Source organism: Artemia sp. Qi Xiang Cuo, chromosome 3 (assembly GCF_049724085.1).
Source record: "Artemia sp. Qi Xiang Cuo chromosome 3, ASM4972408v1, whole genome shotgun sequence".
NCBI classification, from domain to species: Eukaryota; Metazoa; Arthropoda; class Branchiopoda; order Anostraca; family Artemiidae; genus Artemia; species Artemia sp. Qi Xiang Cuo.
The window spans coordinates 41,792,730-41,809,384 of record NC_142796.1 but is presented as its reverse complement, the minus strand read 5'-3'; the positions used below and the strand labels follow the sequence as shown (position 1 = coordinate 41,809,384).

The window sequence follows — 16,655 nt, the reverse complement described above, 5'->3', positions numbered from 1 at the left end:
TAACAAACCAGATTATACCCACTTAACCAGATCAAAAATGGCTGTCACACTAACTTGATTAGTAATTGGACTTTCAGTCCTACATTCACGGGTTTCTGCAAAGTGCTATGGACTTCATTGAAAAAATACCAGTTTAAAAAAAAAATAAACATGTATTATACTCGTTCCTCTTGGCAAAGGTGTAATGACCAGTAGAATAGGACTACCAGAAAAACCGGAAGGAACGTAAAGGCCGCAAATAAAACAGGATGGAACATAAAGTAGTAGAAATGGTACCTCTTAGTCTACTCATAGAGTTGACTATGTACTCACCCAAGTCTCTATTTAGGGATGTATTTTTATGAAAGTTTTAGTTTGATTTCAACTGATTCACAGACAATTTGATTCCTAAGTTTAAGTAGAATCTTTGTAATAAACGTAATATATATATATATATATATATATATATATATATATATATATATATATATATATATATATATATATATATATATATATATATATATATATATATATATATATATATATATATATATATATATATATATATATATATATATATATATATATATATATATATATATATATATATATATATATATATATATATATATATATATATATATATACGTAAATATATAGCCTTACTTGACAACTTTTATAGCCGTTAAATTCCTACTCATTTACAAGAAAATAATATAAATTAGGCCTATATGCGGACGGCTTTTTTTATACTGCATGTCTAACTTCTTCCACCAAATTCCTTTGTTTTTGTGATTGAGGGTATTATTGCTGCATTTCCACTTTCCAGAAGAAAAATTCTATTTAATTCTGGAAACATTTTCAAAATTGATTTAATGGCGAACAAGAGAAACAACAGTAAATTCAGCGTTGGTAAATTTCATTACATGCAATTTTATACGGGGTATATATATATAATTTTGAGGGGGTGGGGGGAGGTTAAGTTTGTTGGTACGAATTAAGGAATCATATAAGTAATTCTTTCAGTATGTTTTCAAGCAGTATTCGGATATTAACAGTGTTTTCTTGTCGGGAGTGGAATCGCTTCAATAATAGCTAATTGAGAACTAATAGTTCCTCTATTAATTTCCAGCTTTTGTGGGGTCTCTTGCCGTTGGTATGACATTCCTATCTTCTCCAGTTGCTGGAATCCTTACAGATAAATTTGGTGCAAAGAGCACCGCTTTGCTTGGAGCCATCCTTGCGTCAACTGGCATGCTTTTGTCAGCGTATTCGTTAAATAAGGTGAAGTTGTAAATGTTTCTATGTTCTATTCTCGGTTCTCCGTTTTTAATTTTCGGCCATTAATTAACTGATTCTCCTTTTTTTGATTATTTCTGTCAATTATTGGTTTTTATTTTCTGTTTTTATTTGAAAAAAAATTTGATTGTCGAGTTTTTTCTCGATTTATATTAGAATTTAATAACTCTTGAAGTTTATGTTTCATTAATAAAGTTTTTGATACGCTTTTTTTTTTTGCTTAACTACAATTGGAATGCTCCACAAAAGACGCCAATTTTGCTACCATTCTACTTTTAAAATTAAGTTTTATCCATTTGGCAAATGAAATTTTTGAAATTTGCATCGCATATTTTTTTACATTTAAATAAGTCAGAAAAATGTAAAAATAGGAAAAGTTTTGTAACTTTGAATCTCGCGTGTTTCAAAGTTTAAGCGTGATAGCCGAGGTAAAAAGATGAGTAATTAAACAGAGTAACATCACAAAAGCACTAAACAGCCACTTATAATCCGTAACGCAACATCAAAGGTTGCCTATGTATGTGTGTATGTATATAATAGTGTCTAGACAACATAATATCTGATCAATCAGGATTGCTTACATAAAGAGATGACACATTTAATTGACCGAAAATGAATTCAGCTTTAGGATAGTATTTTTAACTATCAAGTTTCAAGTTAAATGGCACGTTATGCTAATTTTATTGTTATTTTAGCTTACCTATTGTCACGTCTTAATAAATAGTAAAAAAAAATTTCTTAGTGAATGATAACTTTTTTGGTAGCATGCCTACCGGAAGTTTTTGTCTGGGTTAAAACCATTAAACTGCAGAAAATGGCAACATTCCTAGTTTAAAGAAAATCTGTTTTTTTTACCTTGAGACACGTGCTCAACGCTTCTCGCTCCAGCAGCTTTTACAATGACGTGCAATGAAAAACACTTGGTTTTCAGTCAGAAAAAAGAAAAATAGACAGATATGGTTTTTGTCAATGCATGATTAATCGCACACTAAGGTCTGCACAAAATCTGCTCGAATTTTTAGTCTTTATCCCTTTAAGGCTTCTGGCGACAAACTGATCAGTAAAGTGTATTTTTTTATACCCTTGACAGGCAAGATATTAGAGGTGTTCTTATCAATTTTTTTAACGAAAATACCAAAAAGACATTTTTCAATTAAAAATATCCCACCCCCGAAATTTATTCTTCAAAATCTATGGAAGAGGAGGAACGTTTTGGGAGGGTATTCTGGATTCTTTATTTTATTGAGTGAATTTATTTGCTATATTATAGGTTCTTTCTACGAGAAAATAAGAAAGAAAACACATATAATTAACATTTAAGGCTTCTATCTCCAAATTATATATAAAATCTAGAAGTGTTTGACATTCACACAGTAAGGACAGTCTGTTCCTGTAAATTCTTTTCATATCTGCCTCGTTGGTACACGAACCGAAAGGTTTTTCGAATGTTTAGTGCCGCTGATATATAGATATCATAGGCAGCGCAATAGCGCTGCCTAAGTAAAGAACGATGTGGGCACAATGTATTATCATTTTTCCCCCTCCGTACCTGGGCACTTCGTATCAAAGGAGTTGTCGTAGAAACTTCTAAAAAGGCTCATTCAATTGGACATAGGAGTGGTTAGCACCCTTTTTAATAGTATAATGTTATTTAAGGATAAATAGCACCCCCCCCCCCTCCACGCTCATCATTTCCCTAAACATATCAAATCTAAATTTTGAGATAACCATTTTGTTCATCGTAGTTTATTTCAAGATAGAAAGTATTTTTTTAAGGAGGACACTCCCCCAAAACCCTCGTGGCAAAGGTTTTGATTTGTGCCCTGGGGGAATATAAGGTTTTATAGAAGGCGTTGTCATAGAAACTTCAAATGAGGCTCATTTGATTGGAAATTCAAAGGGCTAGTGCCCTTTTTAATAGGCAAAAGTATTTGGAGGGCAACTATCCCCCCACGCCCATCATTCCCCCAAAAGCACCCAATCAAAATTTTGAGATAGCCATTTTGTTCAGTGTAGTTGATTTCCAGATAGAAAATAGGTTTTAGAGAAGGACACTCCCCCACAGACCTCGGGGCAAGGGTTTTAAGTTTTTCCCTGAGGGAATATAAAAATGATGTTGGCAAAATGTATCATTTATTATTTTTTTTCTTTATAGCAAGAAACTTCGTATCGAAGAAGTTGTCGTAGAACCTTCTAAAAGGGATAATTCAATTGGAAATTGGAGTGGTTTAGTAGAGTAGTACATTATACTTTGCGTAGACTATGTTCCTTCCCATCCCGTTCGCTTACTTTTCTGTCTTTGGCACCTTTCCAGAGCATGTACTTATGAATTTGTTTCCTTAATGTTCCTTGGTACCTTTCCATGCAAAGTGAACAAACAGGTTTTGGAAGTATAATTGTGATTATATAACGCAACCAGACGGGTTTTTGAGGCAACACCTATTTTTATGGGAAATTATCAAATTGCATATTTAGGAATGATTTTGTAGGAAAACCTGTCTACCACCCATGCATTATCCAGTGTTCCATTTCTTTGAAGTATGTGCTATCAGACTGGTTTCTGATTTTTTGGACAATTGCCTTTGGTCAAGAATAGTTTGTTAGGAATGTGTCGCTAGATAGCATTTGCGAATTGAATCGTATGAAGGTGGAGAAAAAAAGGGTATAGCATTTGCGAATTGGACTATACGAACGATATTAATTGAATATTAGGGAAAAAACAGAGCTAGATAGCATTTGCGAATTGGATCGTATGAAGGTGGAGAAAAAAAGGGTATAGCATTTGCGAATTGGACTATACGAACGATATTAATTGAATAATAGGGAAAAAACAGAGCTAGATAGCATTTGCGAATTGGAATCTATGAACGATATTAAATAATGTTTGAATAATAAGAGTGTGAATGATTCAAATTAGTGCTTACATCGTAAGCAGATAGAAAATAGGGGTGAAACTGATTAGTAGTTAAGGTAAGGCCTAAGAGCATATTCACTCATAGATTGTTTATTATAAATTTGGAACAATATCAATCTAAGGAAATGGTTAACGATGATAAAATGGTCTTATTACTTGACCTAGCTTTATTTCTTTGATATGTTGCTTATAATACAAAAGTGGTGTTTGAACAGTGTTGTCAATTTAAAATAGAGTTTAACGTTATAGCATACCAAAAAGTTGATACTAAGAGAGATGTAGATGGCAAGAATAGAATTTTAATAATGAATAGTTTTACTTCTTCGATATGTTCTGTATAATACACAAGTGGCGTTTGAACAGTGTTGTCAGTTTAAAATAGAGCCTAACGTTATAGTATACTAAAAAGTTGATACTAAGAGAGATGTAGATGGCAAGAAAAGAATTTTAATAATGAAATTCAGAACAAACCTTAGAAATCCTTGCAAATCAAGTAGTAAGGTGTATGTGAGTACGAACCATCAAGGATCATAAGCACCAACGACCCTAACCACCAGAGATCTCAACCCACCAAAGGTCCCCTACCCCCAAACTCAAAGGGCACCCCCTCCCCTCCAGCTTTTTGGCCCCCTCCCCCCATTTTTTTGAATTTTTTTTTGAATTTTTTTTTTAACTTTTTTTACTATTTTTTTAACATGTTATATTTTTTCAACTTTTTTTTACATGTCTTCGAATGAGATGAAACATACTTAAAACATTAAAAAATTACATTTAATATTTCCCAAACTCAAAATGAGAATGGTATGGATATATTAGTCATGACCTTTACTATTAGAAAAATAATGTTTGTAGTAGCACTTTTTTTAATTGGACAAATTTTTTTTTTGACTTCGAAAATATTCAACTTTTTTTTTGTTTACGTATCTTAAAATGGCATGAAATATGCTTATGCCTCTAACAATTGTGCTCTATGCTTGCTCAGAGACACGATGCAGCTTTCCCACTGGTACTTTATGGCGGGTTATTGACACTACCTAGTTTATTGCATGTATTAAATCAGTATTTTTTACGCAGTGGAACGATAAATACATAAGACATATCTTTAAAAAAAGTGAAGATGGAGCATTTTAATAAAGTGTGTTCACATGACAATGTTATTGTAGTATTGAATGCCGACAAGGAGAAGTATTTAAACTATGAAACAAGTATAAGTGGTAGCACTATTGGAAACGTATGCATGCATTGTCATGACAGTAAGGAATTAAACTTCCTTGGAATACTGAAATAAGTCAACTCTTATACTGGAGGATATGTGAGAATGAGATCTTCAGAGGTTATTTCACTCGGAAGGAAACCAAGCCTAAAAATAATGTTTGATGCTAAAAGACAGCTCCTTGCTACTGTTGGAGTAAAAACACCACCTGCTAACACATCAGATTATCAGCTTTCGGGTCTTAGTATTCAACGGAAGATCAAAAGACGAATGGCCTACCTTTCTACGTGCCAAAACTGTTACCTGTCTAAAAATTATGTGATAATAGACAGTGAAATTGCCAGAAAAATCAAAAGGGCGTTGGTAGAAAATATCACTATGGAATATAAAGATGAATCGATGAAAAAAAAGTACCAGCAAACGTTACTGCCATTGATCAAACAGTCAATGAACCAAATAATACCAAAGGCGAAAAGTGTATTGAGTCTGTCGATGACACACCAGTAAAAATTGTGTATAACTCAAATGAAATACTGATTATTCTACTGATTAAGAACTAAGAGAAGACAATAGCTACAATATCAAGAGAGAGCATGGTGAACTATTTTATGGAACAGATTCAAAATGTCCAAAGTTGATCATTGATATTAATAATGTATCATAAAATATTTTTGTATTAATATTCTACATAGCATTATTTCATTAAAAATATATTATGCATTACATGGTTATGTGTTCATTATTTTTAGAGTAAGCTAGCATATCAAACGTTTAGAATGTCTATTAAAGCTTATCGTTCGTATAGTCCAATTCGCAAATGCTATACCCCTTTTTTCTCCACCTTCATACGATCCAATTCGCAAATGCTATCTAGCTCTGTTTTCCCCTATTATTCAATTAATATCGTTCGTATAGTCCAATTCGCAAATGCTATACCTTTTTTTTTCTCTCCCTTCATACGATCCAATTCACAAATGCTGTCTAGCGACACATTCCTAACAAACTAGTCTTGACTAAAGGGAATTGTCCAAAAAATCAGAAACTAGTCTGATAGCACATACTTCAAAGAAATGGAACAGTAGATAATGCAAGGGTGATAGACAGCTTTTCACAAATCATTCCTAAATGCAATTTGATAATTTCCCCATCAAAAATGGGTGTCGCCTCAAAAACCCGTCTGGTTGAGTTATACAATCACAATTATACTTCCAAAACCTGTTTGTTCACTTTGCTTGGAAAGGTACCAAGGAACATAAACTAAGCAAATCCCAGAGTACAGTGCTTCTGGAGAAGCTGCCAAGGAACGTAAAGTAAGCAAATAGCACAGGAAGGAACATAATCTACGCAAAGTATAATGTACAAATCTATTTGGCTTGTGTCCTTTTTAATAGTCGAAAGTGATGGGGAGGCAACTAACACCCCTTCCACGCTGACCATTTCCCGAAACACATCCAATCAAAATTTTGAGATAGCCATTTTGTTCAGCGCAATTGACTTCCAGATATAAATTATTATTTTGAAGAGGAGAGACCCACACAATACTCGGGACACGGGTTGTAATCCCCACCCAAAATAAATCAGAGGTTTTTATAGAAAATTTTGTCGTAAAGTCTTCAAAAAGGCTTAATTGATTGGAAGCTTAGAGTACTAGTATCACGTTTGATTGTCGAAGGTGATTGGAGGGCAACTAGCTCCCCCCGCCAATCATTCCGCCAAACACATCCAATCAAAATTTTGAGATAGCCATTTTGTTCGGCGTAGTTGATTTCAAAATAGAAAATATTTTTTGAGGAGGACACTCCCCCACAACCCTCGGGGCAAGGGTTTTAAGTTATGCCCTGGGGGCTTATAAGGTTTTTATAGAAGGTGTTGTCGTAGAAACTTCAAAAAAGGCTCATGGGATTGGAATTTCAAAGAGCTAGTGCCCTTTTTAATAGTCGAAAGTGTTTGGACGGCAACTAGCCCCTCCCCTGCACCCATCACTCCCCCATACACATCCAATCAAAATTTTCAGATAGCCATTTCGTTCAGCGTAGTTGATTTCCAGATAGAAAATACGTTTTGAGGAGGACACTTTCCTACAACCCCCGGGGAAAGGGTTTTCAGTTATGCCTTGGGGGCATATAAGAACGATGTTGGCAGAATATATCATTTATTATTTTCTTCCTTTAGAGCAGGGCATGTCGTATCGAAGACGTTGTCGTAGAAACTCCGAAAAGGGCTAATTTAATTTGAAATTGGAGTGGCTTGTGCCCTTTTTAATAGTCGAAAGTGATGGGAGGCGACTAACACCCCTTCCACACCCACCATTGCCCGAAACATCCAATCGAAATTTTGAGATAGCCATTTTGTTCAGCGTAGTTGATTTCAGATAGAAATTATGTTTTTGACGGAGGACCTCCCACAGCCCTCAGGGCAAGGGTTGTAAGTTGTGCCCTGGGGGCATATAAGGTTTTTATAGAAAGCGTTGTCGTAGAAACTTCAAAAAAAGGCTCATTCGATTGGAAATTCAAAGGGCTAGTGCCCTTTTCAATAGTCAAAAGTGATTGGCGGGCAACTAGCCCCCCCCCCCCATAATTCCGCCAAACACATCCAATCAAAATTTTGAGATAGCCATTTTGTTCAGCGTAGTTGATTTCCAGATAGAAAATACGTTTTTGAAGATGAAACTTCCCTACAACCCTCGGGGCAAGGATTTTAAGTTATGCCCTGAGGGCATATAAGAACGATGTTGGCTCTATGTATTATTTATTATTTTTTTCCTTTAAAACAGGGTACTTTTTATTGAAGAAGCTGTCGTAGATACTTCAAAAGGGCTCATTCAATTGGAAATTGGATTTGTTTGTGCCATTTTTAATATTCGAAAGTGATCGGAACGCAGCTAATACCTCTTTCACACCCACCATTTCCCGAAACACACCCAATCAAAAATTTAAGATAGCCATTTTGTTCAACGTGGTTGATATCCAGATAGAAATTACGTTTTTGAGGAGGACACTCCCCCAGAGCCGCCAGGCCTCAGGGCAAGGTTTGTAAGTTATGCCCTGGGGGCATATAAAGTTTTATAGAAAGCGTTGTCGTAGAAACTTCAAAGAAGCCTCATTTGATTGGAAATTCAAAGGGCTAAAAGTGATTGGAGGGCAAATAATCCCCCTCTCATGCCCACCTTTTCCCCCAACACATCCAATCAAAATTTTGAGATAGCTATTTTATTCAACGTAGTTTTAAGTTCTGTAAATTATGTCTTTGAGGATGAAAACCGCCTCAAAGCCCTCAGGACAAGGGTTGTAAGTTATGCCCTGGGGGGATTTAAAGTTTTTATAGAACGCGTTGTCAAAACTTCAAAAGAGGCTCATTCGATTAGAAATTGAAATGGCTAGTGGCCTTTTTAGTAGTCGAAAGTAATTGGAAGGCAACCAACACCCCTCTCACGCCTACCTTTTCCCCAAACACATTCAATAAAATTTTGAGATAGCCATTTTATTCAACATAGTTTTAAGTTCTGTAAATCAGGTCTTTGAGGATGACAACCGCCTCAAAGCCTTAAGGGAAAGGGTTGTAAATAATACCCTGGGTGCATATAAGGTTTTTATAGAAGGCGTCGTCGTAGAAACTTCAAAAAGGGCTCATTCGATTGGAAATTGAAATGGCTAGTACCCTTTTTAATAGTAGAAAAGGGATTGGAGAGCAAACTAAAACCCCTTCCGCGCCCACCATTTCCCAAACATGTCCAATCAAAAAATTTTTAGATAGCCATTTTCTTCCATGCAGTTTAAAGTTCAAAGGAGAGTATGCCTTTGAGCAGGACCCCCCCCCCCACAGTCTTCGGGGAAGGGTTTATAAGTTGTGCCCTGTGGGGACAGCCAGCAAGGTTTTTTATTGAAATCTTTGTCGTAGAAACTTGAAAAGGGGCTCATTCAATTGGAAATTCAAAGGGCTAGTGCCCTTTTTAATAGTCGAAAGTGATTTGAGGGCAACTAACCCCCCTCTGACGCCCACTTTTTCCCCAAAAACATCCAATAAAAATTTTTAGATAGCCATTTTATTTAACGTAGTTGAAGGTTTTGGAAATTAGGTCTTTAAGGATTACAACCCATCCCCCCACAAATCTCAGGGCAAGGGCTGTAAGTTATACCCTAGGAGCATGTAAGGTGTTTATAGAAAGTGATGTTGTAAAAACATCAAAAAGGGCTCATTCAATTGAAAATTGAAAGGGTTTGCGCCATTTTAATAGTCGAAAATGATTGATGGGCAGCTAACCCCCCTCTCACGCCCAACATTTCCCCAAACATATCCAATCAAGATTTTGAGATATCCATTTTGTTCAACGTAGTCGATAGTTCTGGAAATTAGTCTTTTAGGATGATAACTCCATCAGAGTTCTCAGTGCAAGGGTTGTAAGTTATGCCCTGGGGGCATATAAGGTTTACATAGAAAGTTGTTGTAGAAATTTCAAAAGGGGCTCATTTGATTGGAAATTGATATTGCCCTTTTAAATAGTTGAAAGTGAATGGAGAGTAATTAACCCCCCTCTCACGCCCACCACTTCCCCAAACAAATTCAATCAAAGTTTAGAGATACCTATTTGGTTCAACGTAATTGAAATTTTTGAAAATTTTGTATTTAAGGATGACAAACCCCCCCAGAGCCCCCAGGGCAAAGGTTGTAAGTTCTGCCCTGGGAGCATATAAGGTTTTTAATGATGGAGTTGTCGTAAAAACTTCAAAAGGGGCTCATTCAAATGGAAATTGAGAGGGCTAGTGCCCTTTTTAATAGTTGAAAGTGATTGGATAGCGACTAACACCCCTCTCACGCCCACCATTCCCCCAAACACATCTAATCAAAATTTTCAGATAGGTATTTTGTAGAACGTAGGAGAAAGTTCTGGAAATTAGGTCTCTGAGGATGACACCCCCCCACCCTCAGCTCGAGGGTTATAAGTTATCCCCTGGGAGCATAGAAGGTTTTTATTAAAAGTGTTGTCATAGAAACTTCAAAAGGGCTCATTTGATTGGAAATTGAATGGGCTAGTGCCTTTTTAATAGTTGAAAGTGATTGGAGAAAGACTAACGACCCTCTCATGCCCACCATTTTCCCAGGTGCATCCAATCAAAATTTTGAGATAGCCATTTTGTTTAACATAGTTGAAAGTTCCGGAAATTAGGTCTTAGAAGAAGACAACCACCCTCACCGCCCTTAGGATAAGGGTTGCAATTTATGCCCTGGGTGCATATAAGGTGTTTTTGGGAATTGTTGTTATAGAAACTCAAAAGGGACAGATTTGATTGGAAACCGAAAGGCCTAGTACCCTTTTGATAGTCGAAAGTGATTGGAAGGCTTGACATTTTTATAGTAAAGGTCGATGTGCGTATAATGTATTTTGTTTTTGTTGTTGTTTTTGTTTTGACCAGGGCACTTTGTATCGAAGGAGTTGTCATAGGAACTTCGAACAAGGGCTCATTCGATTGAAAACAGAAAGGTCTGATGCCCTTTTTAATAGTCGAAAGTGATTGGAGAAACACCGATTCTTTTCCACCGACCACCTACTCATTTTACATTATGTCTAAAAACTGAACTTTGTCAAACTATTGATTCGACACTCACTGTTTTTACGCAAATTACCAGTAATACATCTTACCTTAATAGCACGAATGATCGTGTATAAAATGTTCAATTTTTTAGGGCTGCTCGTGCTCTAAAAATTAAACCAAATCAAAATGCGTAAATGTATCCAAACTATCAAAGAAATTAAAGAGATTTTTTTGTGAATGGTATCAAGTTTTCCATTTCAGGTCAACTAGAGGAGGTATGAAACTAAAATAAACGCTACTATTTGTGTCCACATTTTTAAGAGGTTGTATGTTGTTAAAAACTGCTGAACATTTTTCTTCAGCATACAAATAGCAGGCCAAACTATAAATTCTTAAAAAACAGAAAAGATTTAAAGTATAATTTTTTTTTGAAAAGACTGTCAATATAAAACGAACAGAAATTAATTAAAAAACTTTTTCCACAGAATAAGTTTTCAAAGAAAAGTTAAGAACTCCATTGAACAAAAAATAAGCAATAATAAAATTAAATAATCTACCAAGCGTGAAACTACCACAAATCAGCCCCGATAAATAAATGAAACCCAAAACGAACAGAAATTACAATAAATAACCGAGTCCAACTCAAAACGAGCAGAAATTAACATAAGTTGGGCTCAAAACCCCTATGACTTTCCAAGCCCAGAACATAATTTGCACTTTACTGAAAAAAATATAAATGTTTTTACTTTTATAACTTTAATAAATCAAATAATATTAACATTTCAATTACTAAATATCAGTATATCTATATTAAGCTGACAATGCACATTCATTTGTATTTTGTTAGTAAAGTGCACATTATGTTCTGGCCTTGGAAGAGCGTAGGGGTTTTGAGCCCAACTTATGTTAATTTCTGCTCGTTTTGAGTTTGACTCGGTTATTTATTGTAATTTCTTTTCTTTTTGGGTTTTATTTATTTACCGATGCTGATTTGTGGTAGTTCCACGCTTGGTAGATTATTTGATATATTTTTGCTCATTTTTTGGTTTAATGGAGTTCTTTACTTTTCTTTGAAAAAAATATTTTGTGGAAAAAGTTTTTTTTAATTAATCTTATAATAAGCAGGGTGCCAAGTTAAAAGAGAAGGCAAGCTCTGATCCTTTTCATCCTCTTGCGTGATTATTTTGATTTGCATTATTGTTTTTTTTATATTTAATGTTGCTTTGTATGTGTTTCTTGTATGTATTTTTATTTTATTGTCATCTGTTACATCGCTTTATTATAATGTTAGCGGGTCAAAATAAACTAATTAATATATTAGACAGTCAATCTTCTAAATATTCTATTGTTTTAACTGAAGATGTAAACTTATTGTAGCATTGTACGAGTTGTGGTTGAAAAACAGGTTTATTTTCTTATTCCAGTTCTACTTTTTTCAAACTAATTTTTTCTTGTGTTTCTTTTAGGCTATTTTCTTTTTTTACTTCTTTTACAAAACTCTTTGTCTCTTCTAGCAAAACAAAGCTTTTCACTATTTTTTTTTCTAGTATCCTTTTACTTGGCCTTTTAAAACTTCTATAACTCTAATGACCAGTATTCAGGTAAAAGTGTTTTTTTATAGTCATTAAAGATAACTGGACAATAATTGTGAAGTTTGATGTCTTTTTCTTATTCCGTGCAGCTTAGCACTACTATACTTAAACTAAGAACTCACTGCACCACCAATCCGTAGATGCCAACACAGCTGCTCACGATACCCCTCTACTCTACAAAATTCAAAGCTTCGCTCCTAGCCCCTCCAATGAAATCTCCGCGTCTTTTAAATCCTTTCTTATGACCTCTTCCTTTTCTTCTATTTCTTCTTTTATTCGGGGTGGCCATCTAAGTTTCATTTATCATGACAATTTTCTTTCATGAAAGAGATTTGAAATCATTTTGACCGTGATTTCTCAACAGGGGTCCTGCAGAGCCCTGGGGTTCTTTGAAAAACTATTTAAGGTTTTGAACACCAAAGTAAGCTTTAATTAAATACAAAAAAAAACATGATAACTAAGATAAAAAACAACAACATTAATTTATGAAAGAGATATGACATATTTGTGCCTGTTTGTGCCCCTGCAGGCAAATGTGGTTACTTACAAGTATGTTGTGCTAGTCTCTCAAGAGGAGAACGACCATAAAAGATTGACGTTTACGGTCGGACATTTCTGGCATTATAGTTAAAATAAAGCTAAAAACAGTCCTTCAGAAGCATTTAATGCAGTTGCAGCCTATGTTTTTGGAAAATATTCATCGTTATTGCCCTTCTAAATATTTTAAAATTTAGTTGCATTATTAGCCGTTGCTGGAAGATCACAAATACTGATCCTTAAGGTTTGTAGTAGCTTCTTCAAATTCCTTTAAAATTAGCACTTAAAATGAAACCATAGATTAATTGCCTGATAAAAATTTACAACAAGATAATATAGAAAAAGTATTATAAGTCACAGGCACGCAACAAAAAACAAAATTAGTTGTAATCAATGGTAATATAGAGTCAGATACAAATAAGTGGTTTTTCTTGTTTCAATCACGTTCGCAAAACCTTTACTTGAGCCATGGAAGAAAAAGCATAAAGAACTTGCCAAAACACGGATTTTTCTCTTTTTTTTACCTCTTTCACAAGATTTGTTCGTAATATCTTTGCAATTCCTTTTCTAAGGAAAGTAGTTTTTCCTACCTCCTGTCGATGTCAAATTGGTAATGAAAATTGTCCACCGTAATATTCGCAAGAAGGTACAAAATTCAACTGTCAAAATGGAATAGCATATTGATGCATAACTTGTAGATTTGTTCGTGTTTAAAAAAAAATCGATGAGCAAATTAGGGTACTAGGTAATTCCAATTGTAACCTTTTCCTATTCTTCTAAACATATTGACCTAACGGATGAAGTAGTACCTTTTAAGTTTTCTTTGCTTTATTCGAAGTTCTTTAGTGGCGTGGAGGTTTTCATTAAGCTGCCTTTTCACTTTGTGTTTCACGGACAAAACGCCAAATGAATCAGCCATTTATAAAGGTAGTGTTACTCTGCTGAAATAAAAAGAAAAAAACGTCTCACAGTTTCACTGATTTATTTGCTTCCCGGCTTATCTGTAAATTACCAAGTGAAAACCGTGCACAGTCTGTAAGGTTGTAGCTCTCCAATAATGAAAAATACATGGGCCACCAGCAGAAAAAACAGGGAGGAAGATATACGAAAATTGTCCACTTCCCATAGATATCTTGCAATATTGTGGATGTCTGAAGGTATATTTTGGAAAAAATTAAGATAGTTTTGCACTCCAATTATAATTTCTGAGGGCGAGTCTCATACCTTTTAGCGATATATGGTCAAGGGTTTTGTCACGCGTGGTAAAATCTACAGTGTATTAAATGAACTTCCAGAATTATAGCAATTAGCCAACACACTCTGTGAGGTGCCTACTAGCGAACACTGATTCAATCATCACTAATATTCTGCAATACACAACTTGGTTAAATCTGCAGATTCCAAGGCAACGCCGGTTTGTGTACTCATTAGGTATCCGTAAACATGTTCCAAATTTCATTCATCCCTATCTAGAGAATAGGATATTACAACTGTATACTGGTGCTACAGTTTATGGGTTATTTTCATAGGCAAAACCTATTTGTAGAATTAAGATGCACATTTTCCTTTTATTTCCAATTTCGAAAGGTGTCTCTTATCCAAAGTTGAGTGTGCATGTAAATGTAGAGGGTCTCTCATTCTTGAGCTCCCTGCTGCTTAGTGAGCTCAAATTCTTTTGGTGAGACTCTATAGATATATTTTTTTTTTGTAGGACTGTGTATGAGGAATTGACAACCCTGGAAATCACTACGCTGTGAGATCAAGGGCGTATCCAAGAATTTTGTTCAGGAGGGGGATAGATACCAAAAAACTGTATAAAATGCATTAAAAATTAGTTTACATGTATTTGTGGTATGTTTCACGAGTCAGACAAAAAATTGCGGAGGGGACTCAAACCTGGTAGCCCCCCTCCCCCCTAGATACACCCTTGTCTGAGATAATACCAAATTATGATTTGGAGGATCATACAACTGATTTCATTTGTCTTAAAGTACAATATGTTGTTTTTTTTTGTACAGGTTGAAGTTCTTTACGTAACATACGGAGTCATGTTTGGAGGTGGTTCAAGTCTTGCGTACAACCCCTCTTTGGTTGTTTTAGGTCATCATTTTGACAAGCGTCTTGGCCTTATCAACGGCATTGTTACTGCTGGGAGCTCTATTTTCACTGTTACCCTACCATTTATTCTACAATATATTCTAGATAGAGCAGGATTAGTTGCAACATTGCAGGTAAATAATTATGTTTAATAAAAAGAAATTGCACTTCACAAGGCACAAGTGTATGGAAAGAGGACCTTTGGGCCAAAATCCCCGAAATAAAAACAAACAAATGAGCATGAATAGTCGGTTTAATATACATATACTGATATTCATTCCTTAAAGTTTGATAATTTTTTATTTACAAGTAACAAAGTGAAAACATTGAAAATGTATGTTGTTTTCAGTTAAGCGGCGTTCATATGCGTGTCTAGCTACAACCTCATGCCCAGACACGTGTCTGGCTAGAAATCAATGTCTAGGATATTACCGTTTACAAGAAGAATTCAGTACTTAGCTAAATTTACAAATTTAGTTTCAAATAGATTACAGTTGTCATTTTTAGCCAATCAAAAGAGCTTGTGCGGGCAAAACTTTTCAAATTGTAATCCGTATTTTTACTGTGACGCGACAATGGACGAGACAAGTCAAACAATTGCCTTAGTTTGCTTCACAATTATGTCTGGTGTTGTATATTTGCCTAAAATGAAAAAACAATTAATGAGAAAACAAAAATTTAATTTCCGTTTAAAAATGTAACATAGATTATGAAGATAGTGGAACTTGAAACATTATGATTGGCTGCAATCGAAACTCGTAGACTTTGAGCTCTAGATTCTAGAACTGGGTGCTTAGCTGTAACTTGTCTAGCCAAGCACCGAATTTTACTTGTGAACGGTAGTTGTCTAAAGACTGATGCCTGGCTAGACTCATGTCAAGACATGGGATTCTAGCTACACACGCATGTGAACATCGCTTAAAGGGTAAATTACGTTCTGGTCTTCATAATGTATGGGGGTTGTCAACCCTACTCGTTTTGATGCAGTTTCAATAAATTCCAAATTTTTCGACTAAATACCCTTAGCTTTAATATAGCAGCAGTAATAACAGTAGCAGTAGGATTAATAGTAGTAGCCTTAGCTTTAGTGGCAGCTTTAGTAGTAGAAGCAATATTGATAGTATCAGTAGCATTAGTGTGAGAAGCAGTAGCATTAGGATGCAAGTATTTGCTTTTGGTTAGTTCAACATCCCCTTTAACAAGCCCTGTTACTTTCAAATTTGCACACCAAACTGTCTCTAAGATATTGCTATTAAGCCCTTTTGACATCCTGCATGCAGGGGACGTTTTTTATTCAGTTCACCTTCTCCCCTTAAAATTACAAAATTCCTCAAAATTACTAGTAAAAGTATTAATGGTAATGGTGGTAGTATTAGTAGCAGTAGTAGTATTAACGTAATGCCTTTTAGTCCGTTGAACATCACTCTCTTCAATCCCTGGTAGTTCCAACTTAATACAACTGGCCATTGCTATGAGATTACTGGTATGTT

At 35.0% G+C, this 16,655-nt stretch overlaps 1 protein-coding gene across 2 annotated transcripts in view; it reads left to right on the top strand.

Moving 5' to 3' along the window:
* Nucleotides 1-16,655, top strand: part of LOC148954108 (monocarboxylate transporter 10-like) — a 90,525-nt gene that overhangs the window by 15,673 nt on the left and 58,197 nt on the right. The window contains exons 2-3 of one of the 2 annotated variants that reach the window (XM_089086919.1): nt 1,115-1,266; nt 15,087-15,299. In XM_089086919.1, the coding sequence (XP_088943045.1) occupies nt 1,115-1,266; nt 15,087-15,299 (365 nt within the window). The remainder of the gene's footprint in view (nt 1-1,114; nt 1,267-15,086; nt 15,300-16,655) is intronic. The other variant, XM_089086920.1, reaches the window with a different exon arrangement.